Raw genomic sequence first — 23,793 nt, 5'->3', positions numbered from 1 at the left:
GCATTTAACCTCAAAATGTCATATTGAATTTCAACACATTGATCTTTGATTCAAAATGACAAATGTACCAATGTTCAAGTGTCTTTAACCCTTCTTGCTGTAAATAAGGTATTGGCTCTTTCACAGAACCCAAAACTCATTGCCCAGGAGTTACAGTGGTTTCTGAAAGTTGCATAGTTGCATACAGTTCTTCACTGTAGCAACACTTTCTGTTCCCCTTTTTCTGACTCTATGTTTGAAGCTCAGAATGTGAACAAAAGCATTGCCTTACTTCATCCCCTGTGCACCTTCATAAACGTAGCCTACTGTAGCTTACTAAACTATTCTCACTGTTGCAGGGTTGACTTGGCTGCAGAGGGATCAGCCACTGTCACATTCAACCCCCACTCCCATGTACAGCATACAGGTACATCACAGCGCTGCCACTCAAACCTGGGGTCGCCATGGGGATGAGCAGGGGATACGTATCAAGCTCGCTCCACTAACCTCCCAGCATCATAACGGAACAGAACGCAGTAGAGACACAAGAGAAGCCGGTGAGGCAGGAATCAAAGTGGATGAGCCTCATGGCTGGAAACAGAGCGTCATGTAATATTGATGGCCACCTGAGTGCACACACACACCGGAGTGCACACACACACACTGGGGGTGGGTGGGGGTCTAAGTCTCCAGTTGTCTGGAAGTAGGGCTGGGGGTCTAAGTCTCCAGTTGTCTGGAAGTAGGGCTGGGGGTCTAAGTCTCCAGTTGTCTGGAAGTAGGGCTGGGGGTTTAAGTCTCCAGTTGTCTGGAAGTAGGGCTGGGGGTTTAAGTCTCCAGTTGTCTGGACGTAGGGCTGGGGGTTTAAGTCTCCAGTTGTCAGGACGTAGGGCTGGGGGTCTAAGTCTCCAGTTGTCAGGACATAGGGCTGGGGGTCTAAGTCTCCAGTTGTCAGGACGTAGGGCTGGGGGTCTAAGTCTCCAGTTGTCAGGACGTAGGGCTGGGGGTCTAAGTCTCCAGTTGTCAGGACGTAGGGCTGGGGGTCTAAGTCTCCAGTTGTCAGGACGTAGGGCTGGGGGTCTAAGTCTCCAGTTGTCAGGACGTAGGGCTGGGGGTCTCAGTCTCCAGTTGTCAGGACGTAGGGCTGAATGTCTCAGTCTCCAGTTGTCAGGACGTAGGGCTGGGGGTCTCAGTCTCCAGTTGTCAGGACGTAGGGCTGGGTGTCTCAGTCTCCAGTTGTCAGGACGTAGGGCTGGGGGTCTCAGTCTCCAGTTGTCAGGACGTAGGGCTGGGGGTCTCAGTCTCCAGTTGTCAGGACGTAGGGCTGGGGGTTTAAGTCTCGAGTTGTCAGGACGTAGGGCTGAATGTCTCAGTCTCCAGTTGTCAGGACGTAAGGCTGGGGGTCTCAGTCTCCAGTTGTCAGGACGTAGGGCTGAATGTCTCAGTCTCCAGTTGTCAGGACGTAGGGCTGGGGGTCTCAGTCTCCAGTTGTCAGGACGTAGGGCTGGGAGTCTCAGTCTCCAGTTGTCAGGACGTAGGGCTGAATGTCTAAGTCTCCAGTTGTCAGGATGTAGGGCTGGGGGTCTCAGTCTCCAGTTGTCAGGACGTAGGGCTGGGGGTTTAAGTCTCCAGTTGTCAGGACGTAGGGCTGAATGTCTCAGTCTCCAGTTGTCAGGACGTAGGGCTGGGGGTTTAAGTCTCCAGTTGTCAGGACGTAGGGCTGAATGTCTCAGTCTCCAGTTGTCAGGACGTAGGGCTGAATGTCTCAGTCTCCAGTTGTCAGGACGTGGGGCTGGGGGTCTCAGTCTCCAGTTGTCAGGACGTGGGGCTGGGGGTCTAAGTCTCCAGTTGTCAGGACGTAGGGCTGGGTGTCTCAGTCTCCAGTTGTCAGGACATAGGGCTGGGTGTGAGTGACAGGTAGAGCAGACTCAGAGTAATGTGGTGCTGCACGGAGGGAGTCCTACTTTGTTTAACTATACATGGCCATTAAAATGTGACAAGGCGCACCGCTGTTTCTACCTCATCTTCATTCTCCACTTCATCACAAGCATCAAAAGACCTATTAGAAAGTGGTTGTCTGATCACACTAAAGTGTTCCATTTCTAGGGGGGACAACTGCTGCCTTGTCTAAGAGACAAGTTCACAATATAAGTTTTATAGTAAAGCTTTGACACAGGAGGGCCAGAAATAGTGTTGGTAGCTAAGTTTATCATGTGCTCTGTGTTTTTTTCCCGGAAGGGTGGTGATGGAGGTGGTGATGGTAGTGGTGGTGGTGGTGGTGGTGATGGCGGTGGTGATGGTGCTGCTGGTGGTGATGGTGGTGGTGGTGACGGAGGTGGTGGTGATGGATGTAGTGAGGGTGGTAGTGAGGGTGGTGGTGGTGATAGAGGCGGTGGTGATAAGGGTGGTGGAGATGGTGGTGAGGGTGGTGGTGATGGAGATGGTGGTGGTGGTAGTGTGGGTGATGGAGGTGGTGGTGATGAGGGTGGTAGTGGTGGTAAGGGTGGTGGAGGTGGTGGTGGTGAGGGTGGTGGTGGTGGTGGTAAGGGTAGTGGAGGTGGTGATGGAGGTGGTGGTGGTGATGGAGGTGGTGGTGCTGGTGGTGGAGGAGGTGGTGGTGATGGATGTGGTGAGGGTGGTGATAGAGGCGGTGGTGGTGATGGAGGTGGTGGTGATAAGGGTGGTGGTGATGGAGATGGTGGTAGTTTGGGTGATGGAGGTGGCGGTGGTGAGAGTGGTAGTGGTGGTAAGGGTGGTGGAGGTGGTGGTGGTGAGGGTGGTGGTGGTGGTGGTAAGGGTGGTGGAGGTGGTGGTGGTGATGGAGATGATGGTGGTGGTAGTGTGGGTGATGGAGGTGGTGGTGGTGAGGGTGGTGGTGGTGATTGAGGCAGACTGCAGGTTTGAGCCATGTTTTCCCTGTTACTAGCTGACCCAGTATGGATTGATAGGCTGGCTATGTGACATGACGTGTCAGAAAGAGTGGCTGGGCCATGTAATGTCCCCGGCCCTGGCAGCTCTGGCAGTGAGAGGGGACAGGAAGGACAGGGGCCGTCTCAGAGTAGTGTTGCTGTCAGGGTGATGAAGGAAGGATTGCGTCTGGCTTGATCACAGTGCTCCATCACTGTGATGTACGGAGGTGGGTACCGGCCGGCTCCTGCTTCGGGACTGTGTGTGTGTGTGTGTGTGTGTGTGTGTGTGTGTGTGTGTGTGTGTGTGTGTGTGTGTGTGTGTGTGTGTGTGTGTGTGTGTGTGTGTGTGTGTGTGTGTGTGTGTGTGTGTGTGTGTGTGTGTGTGTGTGTGTGTGCGCGTGTGTGCGCGTGTCTGTGCGCATTCGCGTTTCTCTTAAAGGGGTCAGCCCAGAGAGAGAAAGAGCCCTGCCGCGAACAACACCTCCCCATCCGGGCAAAGGCTATATGTTGAGACAAAGCCCTCTAGAGCCCCACTGTGTCCCTCATTCACTAACACAAACATCACAAACAGGTAACCCTGAAGAGAAGGCAGGCTTCCGTTTCCACCAGCGCAAAGTTATTCACACGCTGCCTGAGCCCCAAATGACACCCTATTCCCTATATAAGGTGCCATATTCCCCACTATGCAGGGCATATGGTGCCATTTGGGATGCAGCCACTGAATAAAGGGGTTGGTTTCACCTCAGCTCCACAGAGAAACAGTGAGTCTGTGGGTTTGTTTCACCTTAGCTCCACAGAGAGACTGTGAGTCTGTGGGTTTGTTTTACATCAGCTCCACAGAGAGACAGTGAGAATGTGGGTTTGTTTCACCTCAGCTTCACAGAGAGACAGTGAGTCTGTGGGTTTGTTTCACATCAGCTCCACAGAGAAACAGTGAGTCTGTGGGTTTGTTTCGCCTCAGCTCCACAGAGAAACAGTGAGTCTGTGGGTTTGTTTCACCTCAGCTCAACAGAGGGACAGTGAGTCTGTGGGTTTGTTTCACCTCAGCTACACAGAGAGCGAGTCTGTGGGTTGGTTTCACCTCAGCCCCACTGTCTGTGGGAAAGGCCTGATAATGAAAACTAAAATAGGAGGGATCCTTCCCAGTCCATTTGAGACAGAGGTACGGCGCACACTGAGACCAGACTCGGCGGTAAACATAGTGGGAAAATGTTGTGTTAGTTGATGCGGCCAATTAATTATATTGCAAGCCATTTAAAAATCTATAAAAGAAGTATAAACCGGTTTAGGCTGTTTGAGAAATTGTAAGTATGGTATTAAAAAATGCAATACGTGTATTTCAATCTCCCCGGGCGGTGTTATATTGGAGTCTTTTTAAAAAGAGGAGCTGTGTCTTAAAAAGGAGTCAAACGTAAATTATGCATATAATTTTTTTTCACCCCTCTCATTTTTGCGAGAAGGAAACATGGCCGCAGTGCAGGCAGACAGACAGTGGAGAGGAGACAAGACTTTGTCCCGCTGCTCAGGCAGCTAGGCAGCAGCCCCGGAGGTGGTCTCTCACATTGGCAGGAGGGCGGTGGAGGTGTCAGAGCAGAACGCCTGCCTGGCGTGTTGGGGGTAGTGTGGGGCATGCTGGGCGCTGGGTGAGGCTCCTCTATGTGTTGATCTGTATGGCTATTGGCAATGAGGTGTTGATGATACCATAGAGCTGTGGTGAGAGGCTGCTCTGCTCCTTAAAGCCTCATTCAAACCTTGGAGAGGGAAGAGTGCTTTCTGAGAGGAAGATTAATATTATTTCTGTGACATACGCCTACAAGTGGCTGAAAAAACGTGTCACTATCTCCGAACATCTTAAACAAATTCACTCTAAATCACATCAGAGTAACTATTATCCCATGTGAGTTATGATGAGGGGTTGTTGCTACAGAACAGTCATCTTGTCTGTGGCTACACGCAGGCTACAAATCATGTCACATGCCTTTACATGGGCATTTCAAAGGGGAGTCCTTGTCCTATAGATCACCAGTGATGACTTTAGAACAGTCAACAGTCAACTTCACACCTGTAAAACGTGATACACCACTATACCCACTTTAAACCCTGCTCCCTCAAGACTATAGGAAAACAGAAGTCACAGAGGCTCTCTGGGGTTTACATCACCAGGAAGAAAATCTTCTAGTGATGATTAAAGACGGCTGCCGACATTCATGCACAGACAAAACGTTATCTACCTGGACAGAGTTGAGCCTGCAGTAACCGTTGAGGGGGAAGCGGATGACGTGCGTGGGGTCCTGGTTCCAGCCGGCGTTCACCGAGTTGCACATGACGTCTCCAGTCTCGGGGAAGATCTCCTCGATGAGCACCTTCTCCCCGCTAAGGGCGATCCTCTCACCTAGGTCAGGCGTCACCCGCACCACCAGGCAGTCACAGGGCTGGGCCGTCCTGCGCTGCTCCCTCTCCTGCTTCCAACGCTCCAGCTCCTTAATCATGGGGGACAGCTGGTAGTACCGAGCCTCCTCGTACAGCAGGTGGAACTCCTGGATGGGACAGGATCGGAAACATGCACAGACACTCAAATCCAAGTAATTTTCATGTCAGACCTCTTTGTCCTTTTCACACCACTTCAATACGAAGTGATTTTCTTAGCAAGTTAGGAGAGCATTTTTGTTAACCCTAACCCTTTCCCTAACCTTAACCTCAGACTCCTAACCTGCTACGTTAATTCTCCTAACTTGCTGTGTAAATTCTCCTAACCTGCACTTCTGTATCAAAGTGGCTTTAAAAGAGTGTATTTTATAGTCCCTCATATTAATCTCATGGTATTTCCTGGTTACAATGATCTCGGTTAGGCCCACATTGAACATTAAAATATCTCAGATTGAAGAATAATTCACTGGTAAACCAGATCAGTCTCCAGTTGTTTACAAGAAAGGCCTGTATTGTTTTATATTACCAGAACCACAGCCATGCTAACCATGGCCATAGCTGCAATCAGCCAGTCACTTTCTACTCCAACAGTAGCTGGTGGCAGGGCTGAGTAATCCTCTAGCATGTTGTATTGAGCTCTACTCTATAGAGGCCTGTGTCAGTGAGGCGAGGCGAGGCTCAGTGAGCCCAGGCTGCAGTGATGTGGGATGGGATGGTACATTCCTGTGTGCAGACAGTCTAGCTGCAGCAGATTGCCTAGCTGCCTCCCCCCCTGGGCTGTGCTTGCTGGGGGCCATTTGCCCCTGCGCTCTTGCCTCTAATTTCCCACAAGACCAGATGGCACCATCGTTCAACACTACCATAGAAAATACCAGGAAGACTGAGGAGGAAAGGCAAGCTATTGGTAGTTAGCTAACAGAGGGGAGGTGAGGGGAATATATATGGGAGAAGAAGTGAACATGAGGATAATTATAATATAAGCCATGGTTGATTTTTTTATGCATGCTTTGCACAGAGGGGATTTTATGGTAATGTCTAATGTGAATAGTGGCCCGATGTTAAGCTCTGATATCACACTTTTATATTGTGTCAAATGAGTATTGTAAATGTGCTTGCAAAACAATGAGTGATTGATTTAGCTACCGGAAGCTCTAGCTGGAAATTATACAATTCTAAGTTGCTACATTTATGGTAGCTGCATTCCTAAAAATGTTATTTGTACAAAGGGTAGGTTAAAAATACACCGAGGTTAAGATAACGTCGTCACAAATCTTGGACCAGCACTGTTGCTAACTAGCAGCAGCATTGCTAACTAGCATAGCTGGTCACATTGTTGAAAAGAGCTATGGGATATTAGAATCTTGTTGTCTTAACAATTGTCATCTTCAACCTAGCACAAAGGCAAACAATATTTCCCATGACATAATGAGTTGCCATACCCTCCATGTATTTGGTCGGTATCAGGAACTTCTAATCATTCTCTTTATGAAAGAATCTGGTTCAAGAGAAAAGTTGATGATCGCAGTGTATTATAGTCTTTATGCACTTCTAAAGTAAGTTAGGGTTTGTGCAGAGGAAAGAAAGAGAGAGTGCCTGTTTCAGTCTGACTGCATCATCATTGGCTGTGGGTGTTGGGTGCTAGGGGTGCTGGGGGAACCAAATCTAAAAAGAGTTTTCCCTCGCCTCTCCAGAACACTGCTGGGTACAGAGTATGGTACGGCAATAGCAGCAAACAGCATATTATTAACCCTGCCTGGCTCAGTCAGGATGGAAGAAATAGACACTTTCAAATCCCCCTGCATGAAAAACCCTAACATGAAAAACCTTCTGCTTCTTTAACCCTCATTCAACCGCCCATCTGAAAACCAGGAATGGCCCAAAACCAACTCTAGCTGAAGCAGGCGGTGACGCAACACATCTTAAGCCGACATTCTAATATTTAATATTACAGAATGTGAAGAGGTGGGTCGGTCACTTTTTTTCTCTCCCTTCTCTTGGCCCTTCTCATTGCGGCTGACAAAATACATAAAGAGACGTTCCCCCTTAGGGGTGCTCTCTGTATCGAAGTGTAGCTCCTCATCCTTCACAGGTCTGAAGCCACGGATGGATGTGTTTTTAACAGGGGTCTGTCTGCGAGGCACTTTAGTCATCCTGAGCCTGAGCCGGGCAGAACAGAAAACAACAGAATAATCCTAACGTAATGCTGAAGTGAGGATGAGAGGGGAGACAGGCCCAACAGCTCTGTCTTGGCTGTATGCTGCCAGCTCCAAGAGACAATCTATCCCACAATCCTGTGTCCAGACAGGCCGGTTGAGTTCCAAAATAATGATCCAACCTGATCACCCACTGGCAAGGCAACATCGCAGGGAAGGATGGAAGGAGAATGGAGGGAGGGGGGGTGGAGGGAGAGCAAAATAGAGAGATGGGGAAAGAGCGACAGAGAAGGAGCAGACAGATAGAGATTATCTTGATCCAAAACAGGAACAAAATACTTTTTACAGGTAACTAAACCAATTTTGTTTAGTTTTGTTTTGTTTAGTAGAAGTTACCTTCTGCACTGTCATTTGACATGGATATGGCAATACCACTGACCTATATGCAGTGATAATGAACAAGACGATAATGAATGTGAAATGTGAAATTAATTAGCCATAATATTACAATAACAGTTTGTCTGGCACTGTGAGTGACTGAGAAATCTACTGGATCGTACTGAGAAAGATAGAACTTACTCTTCATTGATAAAATAATATAATTGTAACATACAAAAACACACCAGAATGGTCAAGGACCATCACCTAATTTGACTGAGCATTGCTTGTGATTCATTGTAGTCTGAATAATGTCTGAAATATGTCATGTGGAAAGCACATTAAGGGTGAATATTGTATTACATCTACTGATATATGCTGAATATTTGTTACTATACTGCTAAGCAGGCTTTCACATTGATTTAGCTAAACACATAGCATGTTGGCTGCCAGCAGCAGAAGAGACCCAGGGCTGGGGCGACGCCAACACTGATTGTGTTCAGATAAGAACATGCTCAAGTCATCCTAACCATATTTGCATTTTTTTTTTGAGTTCACACAAATTGAAAGGTATGCAGATCAACAGAGAGAGAGAGAGAAGGCTGGATGATGGGAGGGAATTAATGTAATGAGTTGAAACAATGAGGCCTGATGCTGCATTCGTTTGACTTACAGTCATTGGCTGATTGGATTGTGTAGAATAGGAATGTGTGAGTACAGCTATAGCTTCCATACAGTACACTATACAGATCAAACCAAAACCAAAATGTAATTTGCCAAAAATGTGAAGGAAGCTTTCATGTTCTCACTGTTGTTCAGGTCAGTCCCCATTCAGCCGTAATGCTTGGCCCTGAGAGTTAGCCAGGGGGATCTGCCTCTCCTCTACTCCCCTTAGCCAGAGTGATGAACTACTCCAAGCCCACAGGGAAAGAGATGGAAATGTGGGTATAATAGGCTGAACTAAAAGGGATCCGGATGGACAGGAACAGATGGAGCACTGAATATGCTCTCCTTAGACATCATCAACCGGAACTTTACATTTTACTAATTGTGTTTTAGATCGATCAAAGTTGTTATATCACAGAAGATTTGGCCTGAGTCCATGATCGATCGTTGGCCTGAATCTTTGCTCTGTTACTAAGTAGAATAACTTAGTAACAATAATATATGTATATTTCCAGAGCCGGTTGTTGTGCTAAGCCAAGCGCATCCAGGAAGGAGTCTCCTCATGCGCACTCTGAAACAGGAGACAGGTGTGTGCAGCCACAGTGGGCTAACATGGACCAAAGTCGCTCCAGTTTCCCAGATAGAGCACTGTATAAAAGTGTGTGTGTGTGTGTGTGTGTGTGTGTGTGTGTGTGTGTGTGTGTGTGTGTGTGTGTGTGTGTGTGTGTGTGTGTGTGTGTGTGTGTGTGTGTGTGTGTGTGTGTGTGTGTGTGTGTGTGTGTGTGTGTGTGTGTGTGTGTCTGTAGACATCCCCTACAGTACACTCCCTCCCCACACATTCCCCTCTGTCAGAATCAAGACCACATTATTCTCGCCTCCTCTAGTATTCCTACTTCCCTCTCAAGCCCAGTTCCTTTAAACTGTCATGGCACTCTATTGAGAGCAGAGAGAGAGGCAGTGGCTGGGAGACTGGGTGGTACTGTCAGACTGGAACAAGTGGAACAGGGGCTATACAGCCTGTTTCACCTGGCCTCACCTCTATAGAAATATATTTTTTGTGAGAAACAACAGCTCTGGGCTTTGTTCACATCACAGAACTATGTTATGTTTTAGACCGAATTTTCACCTTTCCTCCACTGTATATTAAAGGTTCAGTCTGGGATCTTAAGCACTTACAAATTTGTAACATATTGTACAAATTGCATTAAAAAAAAAATATATATAATAATTAGCAATTCGTAACATATCAAATTCAGAACTACTGGCTTAAATTATACAAAACCTTCAAAGCATCACTTTAATGATAAATCAGTGGGGATTAATTTGATTTCCAATGTTTTATTAATAAAAAAAATGACTGCTGATATTGAATGTGAATGTAATGTTAATAATGTTTACAATATAAATTGATAGATAGCGAAAACTAACATGTTGGACATTCTTCTCAGATGAGAGGGAAGTTCAAACTTTGAATCAATCATCTATCCTTTGTATATCTCTACACTGTGTGAGTTCATACAGCGCACATACTGTACACATGATGCTATGGTGTGCAAATACAAATCATCATGTACCTTGAAGTCATCTGGGAGAAGCAGTTTGCAGGTCCTGAGGAAGCTGAGAATGTAACGGAATATTTCTCCATCCCTGTCGATGAAGTAGTGCTGCTTCAAGCTGTCCAGCACGATGGGCTCTGTGCCATTAAACAGGCGGCTGATTCTGGAAATTGAAACACAAACACACACATAATGGAATGAGGTTGAGTTGAGCGGCTGCCTTCAAACAATTACCCTCCATTTATTTTTTCCATTTTATTAGCTCTAAGTCTGAAATGTATTAGCATCCTGGTTGAAACAAGGGGCTTAAGGCACATTTCCTGTGTTCCAGGCCTGTTTGAAGTGTCCCGTCTGTTGTGTGATTAGGACAGCATACAGTGTCTCGGCCAGTACTTACAGAAATTAATGTTATGGGTTCAGTTTAAAGCTCTATTACTAAAGGGTAAATAAAACATTTACCTGGGGTTTGCTACAATGAAATATGATATATATTTCTCTATAGTGTTTGAATCCATGATGCTCTGATGCTCATACTCTGATACCTATTTGTGTTTTAAATACAAATGTTCCACTGAATTATGTATTGATTTGGTTCATTGTTGAAGACAAGTAAGAGCCCAAGTGTGACTATTACACCTCGTGCCATTCACTATAAAAATCAGCATTCACTCAAAAAGTAATTTCTCTAAAATCACTGACGCAGGTTTCCCATTAGAATGCAGAACAATAGAGGGAAGTTCCATGAATTATGGACATAACTTCTAAGTAATAAGACACCTGTAGCTTGCCAAGCATCCATCCATAGTCGGGCTCTCGAAATGTAACCAGGAGTGAATAAGGAGCCTGGCTAACACTGGAAATTGATGTAATCTGTTAGCTTTCATCCCACCATATACTGTCGATACGATGCCTTGAGATATGGTTGGACAACTACACATTTCTCTCATCTCTTGTGAGGTTGTCATGGTACAGGTGTAAGATCTTAATTTGATCACCCTGTTGCAGGAGAACTTTCCTGCAATGCAGGAAATTAAAAATGTGTAGTGTATTTGACATTTACAAAGGCTTCTGAAGTTTGTAATTTCCACTTTTAAATTTTAGACTTGATTTTCCCTTACAAATAAAATCCCTTAATTATAATCCACATAATAATTCACACTTCCTGTTGCTGCAGGATTATTTTCCTGATGTAGCAAACTGGCCCAAATTAAGATCCTACATCATTAGCTACTGTAGCTCTCAACCATTAGTTCATTCATTTCACCTCAGATCTGCACTAGGTGATAATAGCTATAGACCTGGAAGGAAGAGAAATAGGACTTTTATGTTGGTCATTATTAGAGACATGATTGACATGGTGTCTCTATCACTGTTTTATTTAATTATTTGTATGAGTACTCAACAGTTTTCTGTAGAAGTGTCAGTCCAGGTTGGAGTAATGTTTAAAATGGTTTCACTGAAACATTTCCCTCCTCTCTCCCAGAAACAGCTCTTGGCAGAGAGAAGGCTTCTCTGTTATCATTGTTTTGATGTAATCAGCTCTCTAATCATGCTAACAGCTTTTAGGTCAGCTGAGTACAGTTAAACCACAAAGAAAATCACCAGAAAGTCTCATTCTCACAAGCTGCTTTTGCCCAGTGACTGTTAAATCTTGTTATAAGACATAACACAAGAAAGAGAGATGCTATGGGAATCTCTACACACACACAGCTGTATAACATTTTAGTCATTTAGCAGACACTCTTATCTAGAGCAACTTACAGTAGTGAGTACATGCATTTTTATACTTTTTCATACAGGTCCCCCATGAGAATCGAACCCACAACTCCAGCATTGCAAGCACCATGTTCTACCAAGTGAGCCAGACGGGACCGTTTTATAGCTTTGATTTTATAGTTTAAATTTCTAAAGCGAATTGCATTTACTTTCCATTACAATCCTTTGCTTTGTAAAGACACACACAGTGACTGTATCAAAGGGCTTCATCAGGTATAGACTGAATCCTATCATGTAGAATTTGCCCTGTTTTTCCTTTCCTGTTAACTGTATAAAGAGAGCCAGTTCAAAGATGCTTTCCCTCTCTTTCTCTCCACTCTCTTTCCCTCCTCTTCTCTCTCTCTTTCTCTCCACCTTGCCCCTCTCTCTTTCTCCCTTTCTCTCTGAAAATCGATGCAAAATGCTTTATAAAAAACCAATACTCATCTCCCTGTTATGCCCGAGGTGTTCCTTTCTCATATGGTCTTGCAATTCTTCCAGCTAGAATTTCACCATACCCCTCCAGGCTAACTCTGTTTTTCATCTCCACTTTTTTTTTAAAGCAATTAAAATGCTGCCTGTTTTTCTTTTCTTTCTTTCTTTTTCCCTCTCCCATTTCTGTATCTCCCTCGGTCTCAGTGTTTCCTTTTGGTAAATCACCGATTGGGGGCCCTCAACACCTGAAAGATGGAGCCCCGCCCTCACCCAGCTTTGTTTCTGTCATGTCAGACAGGTAGAGAGAGAGAGAGCTATACACCATCCTGCCTGCCTGACTGGCTCAGAGAGAGAGAGTGAGTGTGAGGTAGGGAGTGAGGGAGGGAGGGAGACGGTGATAGAGAAAGAGAGAAGAACAGTAAGTGAGAGAGCGAGAGCAAGAGAGAGAGAGAAGGGCAGAGTGGGAGTTTGTGAAGGACAGGAGCGTCTCTGATCTCCCATCCCAGCGGTGCTGAGTAGAGGCAGCGTGGTTGAGCAGGCTGTAGGTAAGCATCTCATGGACCCACTCATGTCAGACTAACAGATTAGAGTCTGAAACTCATGGCTAGGGATGTGGTTGGGTCAAGACACGTGCAGCTTTTCACTGTCTCCAAAATGAAAGACCTGAGCTGTCTTCAATAGATTCCCAATTAATTCAGACATACATTGCAGGACATCTTACATATGTCTGTGAAAACAAATGCCCATAGAGTGTGTTTGGATGAATGTATCAAACCCAACTTCAAGGGTGTACACTGGCTCTGTGAATAGATTTACAACTGGGTAGGGAAGTCCATTGTCAAGTGTACACAGAAATTAAAACTGAATGTTCAAAAATTACTGAACTCTTGACTATTTCGAACTTTAATGAATAATGTTGTTCATGTGTAAAAGGCATTCATAAAGGGGAGTAATAGTACGTTTGGAGAGTGGTATATTGAGTGAAAGTAGAGTGCGTTTGGAGAGTGGTATATTGAGTGAAAGTAGAGTGCATTTGGAGAGTGGTATATTGAGTGAATGTAGAACAAGTGGTATAGTAGCACAGTACAGTGGTTTCCAAACTGTGGGGGTTCACCCCCCCACCCTCAAAAAAAAAGAAAATTGTAGAATGAAATTTTGAAATTGGGTAGTGCATCATCAGTATTCCTCTTGTCATGTCAGTCATTGCATACCTTAGAGAGATATTTATAACTTGTCAGAAATGTCCAGATCAACTAGCCCATGTCAGCTAAGGTTTTTTAGCTAGGTTTTTTTGCCCATAGATTTTGTTGTTGTCATGTTTGACTCACTGAAATATTACATGAATACACATTAGACATGGCAAAATGTGTAGAATTGCAATAAAATTAGCTTCATACCAGAAAATGTTTCTCTCCGCCAACAAGAGGAGTGTGAACAGTTTGTGTCATGAACAGTGCTTGTGCCCATAGAAATAGACATGGGGGGGTCCCGAATGCTGGAAGGGGGGCATAAGTGAAAATGTTTGGGAACCCCTGGCATTGTAGACAGTACCAGTGATGGCTGCAGGTAGTTAGAGCGTTGGGCCAGTAACCAAAAGGTTGCTGGTTTGAATATCCAAGGTGATTTTTTAAATTTTTTAAAGCTATATTATATGCCATCCCTCATAGCTAATGGAAACAAGAGAAATTGTCAAAATAAGTAATAACTTGTGTCAAGGGTCATTTCAAAATAGTTTCCTTGTCTGTGTAATATTCTTCTCATTTACTTTCCTCAGCCTCAGTAGAATGGAGCTCTGAAGCTTATCTCCTTAACTGTGAACTCCCCAGAGCGGGTATCAATGTTTGATGACCCCTGTCCCTTAATGCAGTCTGTTCAGAGGAAGATGAATACCCAGACATTAGTTACTAGACTAAGTTTCTCTACGCACTCTGCATTATTAACGCAGCAATCTATTAAAAGTAATCATCAACTTACAATTCTTTGAACCTTGTTCTTTAATTGTCAAGTGGATCATGAATGGCGGACTAGGACTAGACACCTCCATGCACACCACACCGGATGTCCTCTAAAAAGACTGAATATAAGTCTGGTTATTGCAGTGTAATTGTTTTGCTTTCTGTCAGCCTTTATCCTAATTCACATAAAAGGGCTCCTCCTCCACTGGTTCCAGAGGAAAGTGAACCCCTGAGGCAGACTGTGTGGAACACTGAGGAGGCAGAGAGAGAGAGAGAGAGAGAGAGAGAGAGAGAGAGAGAGAGAGAGAGAGAGAGAGAGAGAGAGAGAGAGAGAGAGAGAGAGAGAGAGAGAGAGAGAGAGAGAGAGAGAGAGAGAGAGAGAGAGAGAGAGAGAGAGAGAGAGAGAGAGAGAGAGAGAGAGAGAGAGAGAGAGAGAGAACGAGAGAACTGGCTCTCACATACACAGTGGTATCCTGTCATTACTTTTACTGTAAAAGCACTGCTACTCCCTACTATACAGCATGTATGGCTTTTCACCCTCGTGTATAATGTATGTGCAATGTGTAACATCATTATGCAACATCAATATGTGAGAACAGTGAAGGTTCCTCAGAGGAAGAAGGGAAGGGCCATTGTCCTCAGTGAATTTCATAAAACAGAATTTCATAAAAATAAAAATGGTAAAACATTTAAAAAGTTATTATTTTATTTTTATTATTTTTAGATAAAACTATACTAAATATATTCACATCTCACCAAATAATTAATTAAAACACACTTTTTGCAATGAAGGTCTACAGTAGCCTCATCAGCACTCTATAGGGTAGCACAACGATGTAGCCGGAGGACAGATAGCTTCCATCCTCCTCTGGGTACATTGACTTCAATAAAAAACCTAGGAGGCTTATAGTTCTCACCCCCTTCCATAGACATACACAGTAATTATGACAACTTCCGGAGGACATCCTCCAACCTATCAGAGCTCTTGTAGCATGAACTGACATGTTGTCCACCGAATCAAAGGATCAGAGAATGAGTACTGAAAGCATAAGCTACAGCTAGCTAGCACTGCAATGTATAAAATGTGGTGAGTAGTTGACTCAAATAAAGAGAAAGAGAATAGTTTAACAGTTAAACAAATACATTTCTTCCAACATGAAGGAGAAGCAAGAGAGAGATAGAGAGAGGGATTTAATCATTTTCACTTTCAATTTCACTTACTTAGCTAGCAAATGCAGCTAGCTAGTTTAGCCTAACACAACACTGGAACTCTTCCAAGTCAAGGTAAGCTTTTGATTTAGTTATTTATTGCCACCGGGGACCGCCAGTGTAAGTGCTAAACTGCTTACTGACTGTACACTGTAACTTTACTGCATGATTGTAGTGGGTTTACTAACGTGTTAGTTCTATTACCTATGTTGACTATGACGTTACTTTAACTAATATGGTGACAACAATGTAGGCTGTGTGTAGCGGTTATGATATGGTTTGGCTTGGAAAGGTTTTTTCGCCTGGTCACATACAGCTGATGTGTTGTGCATTGAAGTTCACAAGTGAAGGGAAAAGGTGAGAGGAGGAGAGCGCATAGATGCGAGAAGGAATACAATCTGGCTGCTAGGAAAGTCAACTGTTTTTACGCATGATCAGAGGGGTATTCATTCTGCCGATTCTGTTGAAAACGTTTCTTAGCAAACAGAACGAAACAGGGATAAACATATCTGAATTTGTCCAATAGAAACTCTTGTTTGCAACTGTTGGACTAATGATTACACCCTAGATCAGCTAGATGCAGGCAAGAGTGTGCAAGGCGGTATTGAAAGTGTCACTGTCTGTCCATGTGTCACTGTCTGTAGCCTCAAATTTTTCTCTCGACCTGTGTGCACCAACGTTAGAAACTTTCATTCATAGGCTAGGTTGTAGCAACCTCATAATTGCTATAGGGAAAATAGTAGTCATCCAATATGCTGTAATACAAATAAGGCCATGTTCATAAAAAAAACGTCCTCCCTCGTCTTAAACGGCACCGACCGCCACTGTGTGAGGTACATGGTAGTGTAAAAGTTACATGATAAATAGTATAAACATAAGTGTAAAACAACACGGTATAATTTGCATAATGTACATCCGGGTATATGTGTGGCTGTGCAGTGAGTGTATATGAAACAACCAGTATTTGAACATCTGGAAAATCATCCAAATATATAAACTATTGATTTACTGAAATTCAAATTCTAATGTCATAAAACGGTGGGTAATATGCACATAATGCTAGTAATAACAAAAACATTCACTCAGGTATTGTGTACCTGCAGTGTCTTGTCCTGTCTTGCTGTCCAACCCTCTTAAATGAACCAAACACACAGCTTATAGCAAGGACAGACATGACATAATGATACCAAGGATAAACAATGGCCTATTATAGGCATGGAGATTTTCTCACAACAAGATAAATCATGCTCGTTCATGGACATAGAAAACAAAGTAGTTGACAGTGATTTCCTGTCAGAGCTGTGTGAATATCCACGGCTTATGTTGATACTTTTCCTCTCAGCATTTCCTTAGATTTTCCTACAAACTGATGTATGTTTACCTTGGCTTAGCTGAAACTCTGGCTTCAAGTAATAGCAATTGACTAGAGCATGTAGCTCATGGAATATATAACATAAGGGGTCATTTCTATAGAAAGCATGAACTAACTTCAGCATATACTATTAGCTTTACTATAAAGTTGCATGGCTGGTTTTAGTTGCAAATCATTTGGACATGGATTAGAGATGGTTTTAGATACATTGGTTTTGTTATTATAATGGGGAAATAACAGCTGACATTTTCTCTCTCCATAATGTACAATTCAAGTGCATAAACCTGTAGCATCATTTCAGTGAATAAAAGAGTCAGCAACTGCAATTAACACATTTCCATGTGTTATAAACATGTTATAATCAAATACAATTCAAATGAGGCCATATGGAGGTTAGGCAATCCAATATACAATATCAAACTAGAGAGAAACAATCATTAAAGCAATCAAGTATATCACTGATATCAAAAACTTGTAATGAGGGGTTTGGAGCATCATGTCCTATCAAAAGTGTTACTGAGCACAATGACTTATTTAAGTTTATGGTGGGAGACAATTTCAAGTACAATATGTATCAGTAGGCTACACTCCTATATTAAAAATGTTAAAAATGAATCCTGCAACAAAAGCACCTTGGGTGGCACATCTTGGCACTGTGGATAATAAACGAGACAAACACATTTCACTTATTGAATGAGAATATCCGATTCCTTACCTTGAGTCTGGGTATTTGGTGAGAGTAGCCAGGCTACTAGTATACATGTGTCCCCCGACGTCAATGTGAACCGGAGCATTCGACTTTGTCAGTTGAGCCGGTAGAGGGATTCCTTGTGTGGACATAGGAGATACCGGGGACCGGGTCAAAGACAGTCGTGACATGCTTCTTCCTTCCTGAAAACAAGTAAATGGAAAAGCCATAGACATCATAAATGACTCCGGTCTCCAGAAAGTCTGTATCATCCACCAGTGAGATCCTGATCCTTATCAGATCACTTCCATGTCTGTCTGCTCGCATATTTAGCTACAAATTATTGCCACCGTTCTAATGAAGTATGTTTGCATCTTTTCATTCAACGCCGGAGGGCAGGATAGGAGGATGATTATTACGGCTCCCGAAAGAGGAATGCTAGGTGTCAGCCTCTAGGGGGATAAAACAAACTGCAATATTCTAATTAAAGGTCGTGTTATGTGTTAGACGTGATATGCTCAGACACACCAACCACCAATCTGAGAATACGGAATCCAGGGCATTTGTTCCCGATTAACTCTGTTCCTGAACCAGATATAAGAAAACATTCACCCCTTACAAGACTGTTGTGTTGTTTCTTTATTTTAACCCCACACAATAATGTCCTATACATGTAAATGAAATAAAAAAAGTTACTGGTGCATCAAAAATAGCATCTCATATCATAGGAGTCAAGGTAAATTATATGTATCAAACACTATAAAACATAACAGGACCAACCAAGATGTGAAGACAAACTACTTAATAACTCTATAATATCTGTCATGAAAATGTATGTAAATGTACATGGTCAGGAGTTTTAATGAATTGCTCGGGAATCCTCCAATGACCTTTTAGAAACGTGGGCACGCTTTTGCCACATGTTCAACCTAGAAAGGATGCAAGTCCTCAGGCTGGTGTGAATATTGGGGATGTTGGATGGAAGGCATGAGAAACATATGACCACTTCATGAATGTCAACTATCCGTTACATGAATCCCTCCCAAACTAGGTAGCATACAGTGGGATGGCGCGCTTCAGGCCACAGCGCAGTCCGAGGTGCATGGATACAGTTCGTCAGAGTTGGGTTAAACAATGATGTAGGCTATTCAACAGACATGTGGGTATTGGGGATCATAGTTGCGTACAACCAATCACCACAATCGAATTTAATCAAGATTGATCAAAATAACATGTTTTCCCATGGGGATTTACTTTGTAATTTGCGAAAATTACGCACATGCCTGTCAATTAAATCCCAACATCTCAACTCACACAAGTTTAATTAATATCAAAGTCAGTTTCATTGGAAACAGATATAGTTAGAAAATGTCAAGCAACTTACATTAGGATGTGGTTTCATGAAAAAATATATATCCATCATGTCTGCAAAAATGGCGGGTCGCTGGAATAAACTAAATTATTATAATTTGAAAGAAAGGCATTTCATCAACTTGTTCTTCCAAGCAAGAGCACATTTACTAAGCTTTGAATGTTAACCGTAAAAGGTCAACAGAAGGCAGTTGTTAGGGCTCATTCAGCCCTTTGCTCCAGGCGAGATGCCCTGGGGCACAAAGTGTTGTTGAAGACTACAGAATTTTCCAGGGTGTTGCCCGCCTCGCTGTGTACACCACCAAGCCTTCAGGAATAATGATCATTTAATACGCACGCTGGATGATACATTTCAGGCCCCAGTGAAGGAAAGACTTCAAAAGACTTAAGAAGTTTTTGGCGTATGAGGCTATCCCATCTCTTCATTTAGCCATGGGCCACAGTAACCAATACCGATAATATTGTTGGGGGAATATATACCAGATAGGAGGCGCGCGCGCGCACACACACACACACACACACACACACACACACACACACACACAGGGTTAAGATGGGAGGAGTTGACGGAGTGGAGGGTAACGTGAAATATTGGAAAACACACACACACGCACATATATATATACTATTATATATATGATCAATATGGGGGGGAAAAGATGATCATTATTAAAAGGCTATAAGCCAAGAAACTCGATTCCCTTATAGTCTCACAAGAGTTCTCAAATAAAAAAAGACAAATACCGGAACTATTACCATTGACTCGTTTGAATGAGATCAACTGACGTCTGTTCCCTGACTTTGTGTTATAATAGTTTCTTATTGACCAACATTCCAGCGGTAGTAACTCTAGCCAATAAGCCGGTTTGAAACGTTCACAAGAGTTGGGTTTCACTGTGGGCAATGGTGTACCAAAGAAAGATATTTGACAATTGTACAAAGCAAAGATTAGAATGTGCGTAATTGTTATAAAATAAAATAGCCCAAAAGAACATGCACAGTAGCAGAGATCCATAGTGTATCCACTTTTGCCCTCTTGAACACAGTTCACATGGATGCCCACGGATAGCCTACTTCTACCAGATGCACAATATGGCGTCTTACTCATTTCTACCAACGTGAAGTTATGATCCAGAGACGTTTGATTCAAAAGCGAACTATGCGTAAAATGAATGCGTAAATATGCCAACAGCATCAATAGACAACAAGGGAAAGACTACAGCCTAGACAAACATTCACACCTTTCCCAGACTGGACAAAACATAGCCCTACTACAAGTGAAGTTATTCCAAATTACCTGGTGTTGAGTATAGTTTGTTCGCTGATACTGTAGGCTATCATACCATGAGGAAATGCCGTATCTTAATATGAATTTAGTCATACCGTTTCAAACATCGTAGGAGTCCGAAGGAATCCGTTCCAGTATCTATCAGTCCCAGCTGATGACTGCGTTCCCCTTTTTCACATGCCCCGAGTTTCGTAGAACTAGAGTGCCATCCAATAGCTGACCCAAGCATTCCTCAAGTAGAATCGGCTCCTTTGGAACGACACCGCCAACACTGTATCCACAAACTGTTCTAAAGCATGTGAATCTACCAGTGAAATCTACATTGATTAAAAAGAAGGGTCACTGTGGCTTTAAAGATCTATCTATAGCTGATGCTGGCTGACTTGCTCAGACCAAGCTCTTTCCACAAAAGCGACACAGGAAGAAGCAAAGCAGCGTTCTTACCTTATACATAGAAGAGATCTCTCCTTTCTCTTTTCGGTTCTTATTTGTATGCACTTAAAATTTGAGTCGGTCAAATCCTGCTTCGTATTTTAGCTTCTTGGGTGCCTTTTTGCTTAAATGATACTGCCGGTCTGTTATGAAAAGAAAGACAATAATCCTGTCTCTAAATAACAGAGCAGCACTAAAAAAGAATTCTTGCTCCGGGCTGCCCAAACGCCTCTGGGGCAAGGATTAGGCTACAATTAGCTCAACTCTACTCGCACCCAGTCAGATTTTAAAAACGAATAAGTGATACACTCTCCCTGTTACAAAAATGATGTCTATGACCAGATATAATAATTAATGTTAGTTTTTTCGTATTTTCCGGTGAAAAATATAAATATACCAGCCCCCGTAACGGTTTAACGTTCTGGTTTGCAGGGGGTAACGGTTAAGTGCTATTCAATATCAAGCAAGTGTCACGTCGCTCAATATATTTAGAGCAGGAAAAAAGCAGATTTTAATCATTGTCATTTCCTCTGATGTAAAATTTCCCCAGGCATTTCCAGCTAGGCATACATTTCCATTCTCCAGTTAAATAAGTAAAACAGGGCACGCTTCCCTAGTCGTGTACTTACAGCTATTATAAAGGCACACTAGTAACTTGTTGACAAAGTGTCAATACAATAATAATATGTAGATATCCTTGGATACTATTCATGCGGCGATTTTCCCCTGTCCCTTCTCCACTAATGTCTCCAGTAGTAACACCAAATGTCCTGTAGGCCATTAAAACCAAATGACGTCTATCGACATGCATTCTGCTATTGCAGAAAGCGCCCTCACAACCTGCCTCCAGCTAAACGCGCCATTTCAATTATAGCACAGGGCTAGATGGAGATGTCTGCAGTGAAGATTTCCTATGCAAACAGCGAGGCAGACTGCTAGCATAGCTAGAAGATTTTACTAATTTACCTAAAGATGCATTATGTTAAATTAATAAAACGGTTTGGCAATTTTTTTTATTTTGTTATATAAAACGCTGCTATGCCCCCCAAAATATAAATCAATGTTGCATCACACTTATAGTAGGCTGAAAGGCACCCTGTGGAAGTCAAATTGATATCCCTTTGCTCTTCCTCCTTCCTGTACAGGTGCTCACATAGGCTTGTGATTATTTATTTATTTGCGTGTTTGTTTATTTGCGTGTAAATAACTGTGAATAATTGATGTTGCACTGAACACGGTAATTACTGTAGGACTACTGTCGAATCCAGACTCTCCACCGCGCTCAGCTATCTGGTTTCTTGATATTTGGCGCCAACTAGTGTGGGAAATGATTATTGGTCAACAACAAAAAAATAATAGTGAAGGAATACAATAATAATGTGAATTCGATTGCAATAAGGGCTGCCTTTTGTACTCCAATTTAACTGATTGATCGAATTAAAACGCATCACGTAGAGGAGGTGGTTTCCAGGTTCATGTCTGGTGATTGGCGCGCCAAACTGATAGGTTCTGAGAATTGGATACAAATCAGAGCTGCCTTAGGAAGTAGCCCCCCCTAACAGGGCAAGATAAACTTGCCCTCTGGCATGCATTTGTTGTCTTCAGGAGTACAAACTGGAGGCAAGAAGACAGGATTTTTTTCTCATTAAAGTAACAGCCCTGCAGTTAGTTCAATTACATGAAGTATGCAGGGATGTTGTAAATTTAAAGATTTAAATAGCTTACAAAGTTGCCCTGGGCCCCATCAGTTAATTTCCTTAATTTATGGATTTTAGCTGAGTGTCTGATGTGAAAAGAAGAAGTAGGTCAGTTTGAAGATTTGCATGTAGTGTAGACTTAATACAGGCCTCATATATGGCCCTTTTGACCACTAGAATAGCAGATTCATTAATATTTGGAGTTCACACTCTAATAACAGTGTCAAAATATTGTAATTGAGTCTGTAAACTAATCAAAATGAGGTCATTTTTAAACTAGCAGTGTGTTTCCTGAAACAATAATTGCTTATTTATTCAGTGTGTATCAGTCCAACCTTGAATGAAAAAAATCACACCACTTGACCACTTAGTGAGCTACTGTAACACTCATATTTGCAATGTGTCAGACACAAACATAATCTTCCTTTTGATCAAATTAAATAGTATTCCCTTCAAAAGCCTACACACTTCAAGTATTTCATTAAGTAAATTGAAAGTAGCCTACAATTACACAAAGCCAAATGAATATTAATACAGTGTCAGAGACAGAACTGTGAATGTATTCTGCACGATAGAGTGCAGTGTACTAACACCAGGAAAACAGAGAAAGAAAGAATGAGTCAGGATTTGCTAGGCCTGTTGGAGAGATCCTATGTTAATGTGCTGTATGCATTCATTCATGACCCGTTGAGAATAATAAGAGCCTGGAGGTTTAAACCAGGTGTCACTAATAGTGATTCCCAAATCGACATGTTGAGGACTACAATATTGTGCTATTCTATTATCCAGCATTTTGTCCCTTTTGTAAACGGTTATACCTGGTTTGTATGATTTCGTAGACCCATAAGAATATTCATTTGATAAAGTGTATGTGTGGTTTTGACACGCAGTAATTGGAATGCTTTTTGGTTCTGGTCTGTACAAAAGGTATGTGAGACTTTGCTCTTGGGAGATCCATTTGTATGATGTGATGTGGGGCATTGGTGCACAGGAATTACAACATCCATCCAATTTGCCATCCTCTGCACTCAGCATCGTATAAGCTTATGTTTGATAATATGTTTGATTGGATGACATTTCAATATTGTGTACAGTGCACCAGGAAACATACTGTAAAGGCCATTCCATTATTTCAGATGTTTAATGTGTGTCTGCATTGAGGGAAATAGTATTTGATATCTTAGAGGGACGTTGAGAAAACTGTTTACATATTTGTTGGTGGTACTCAAGACCACATGAACCTGCTGAGCTAAAGTTTAGAAACATCTGGGAGACTTCAGATCTCAGTCAAGGTGCCAAACCCAGTCTGCTATATACTGTGACACTTCTCCCCTTTGGCTCATACACACGCTGTATGGACATCACCTGAGTTACAGCACCAATGTAACAGGCAGGGTAAACCTGGATCATCGGTATAACACAAGTCACTAATCTGTTTACCATTCTGCTCAATTGCCTTTCTGCTCCAGTAATGGCCTGAGAGGTGCAACATAGTACTACCTGCTAGGATCTTTGAAACATTGTCA

The 23,793-nt window shown here is 42.9% G+C and overlaps 1 protein-coding gene across 6 annotated transcripts in view; it reads right to left on the bottom strand.

Annotated features, from left to right (window-relative positions):
• Positions 1-21,431, bottom strand: part of LOC139563348 (BTB/POZ domain-containing protein kctd15) — a 29,294-nt gene extending 7,863 nt beyond the window's left edge. Inside the window, exons 1-5 of one of the 6 annotated variants that reach the window (XM_071381994.1) lie at positions 20,583-21,180; positions 18,864-18,923; positions 17,507-17,682; positions 10,084-10,228; positions 5,117-5,422 (exon numbers count right to left, since the gene is read on the bottom strand). In XM_071381994.1, coding sequence (XP_071238095.1) covers positions 5,117-5,422; positions 10,084-10,228; positions 17,507-17,682; positions 18,864-18,923; positions 20,583-20,591 — 696 coding nt within the window. In that variant the 5' untranslated portion in view covers positions 20,592-21,180. The other 5 variants (XM_071381993.1, XM_071381998.1, XM_071381997.1 and 2 more) reach the window with 5 other exon arrangements.
• Between the last annotated feature and the right edge of the window lie 2,362 nt (positions 21,432-23,793).

The sequence above is a fragment of the Salvelinus alpinus genome, chromosome 33 (genome assembly GCF_045679555.1).
Source record: "Salvelinus alpinus chromosome 33, SLU_Salpinus.1, whole genome shotgun sequence".
NCBI lineage: Eukaryota > Metazoa > Chordata > Actinopteri > Salmoniformes > Salmonidae > Salvelinus > Salvelinus alpinus.
Note: the sequence above shows the minus strand (reverse complement) of the source record. Positions and strands in the feature narration are given on the sequence as shown.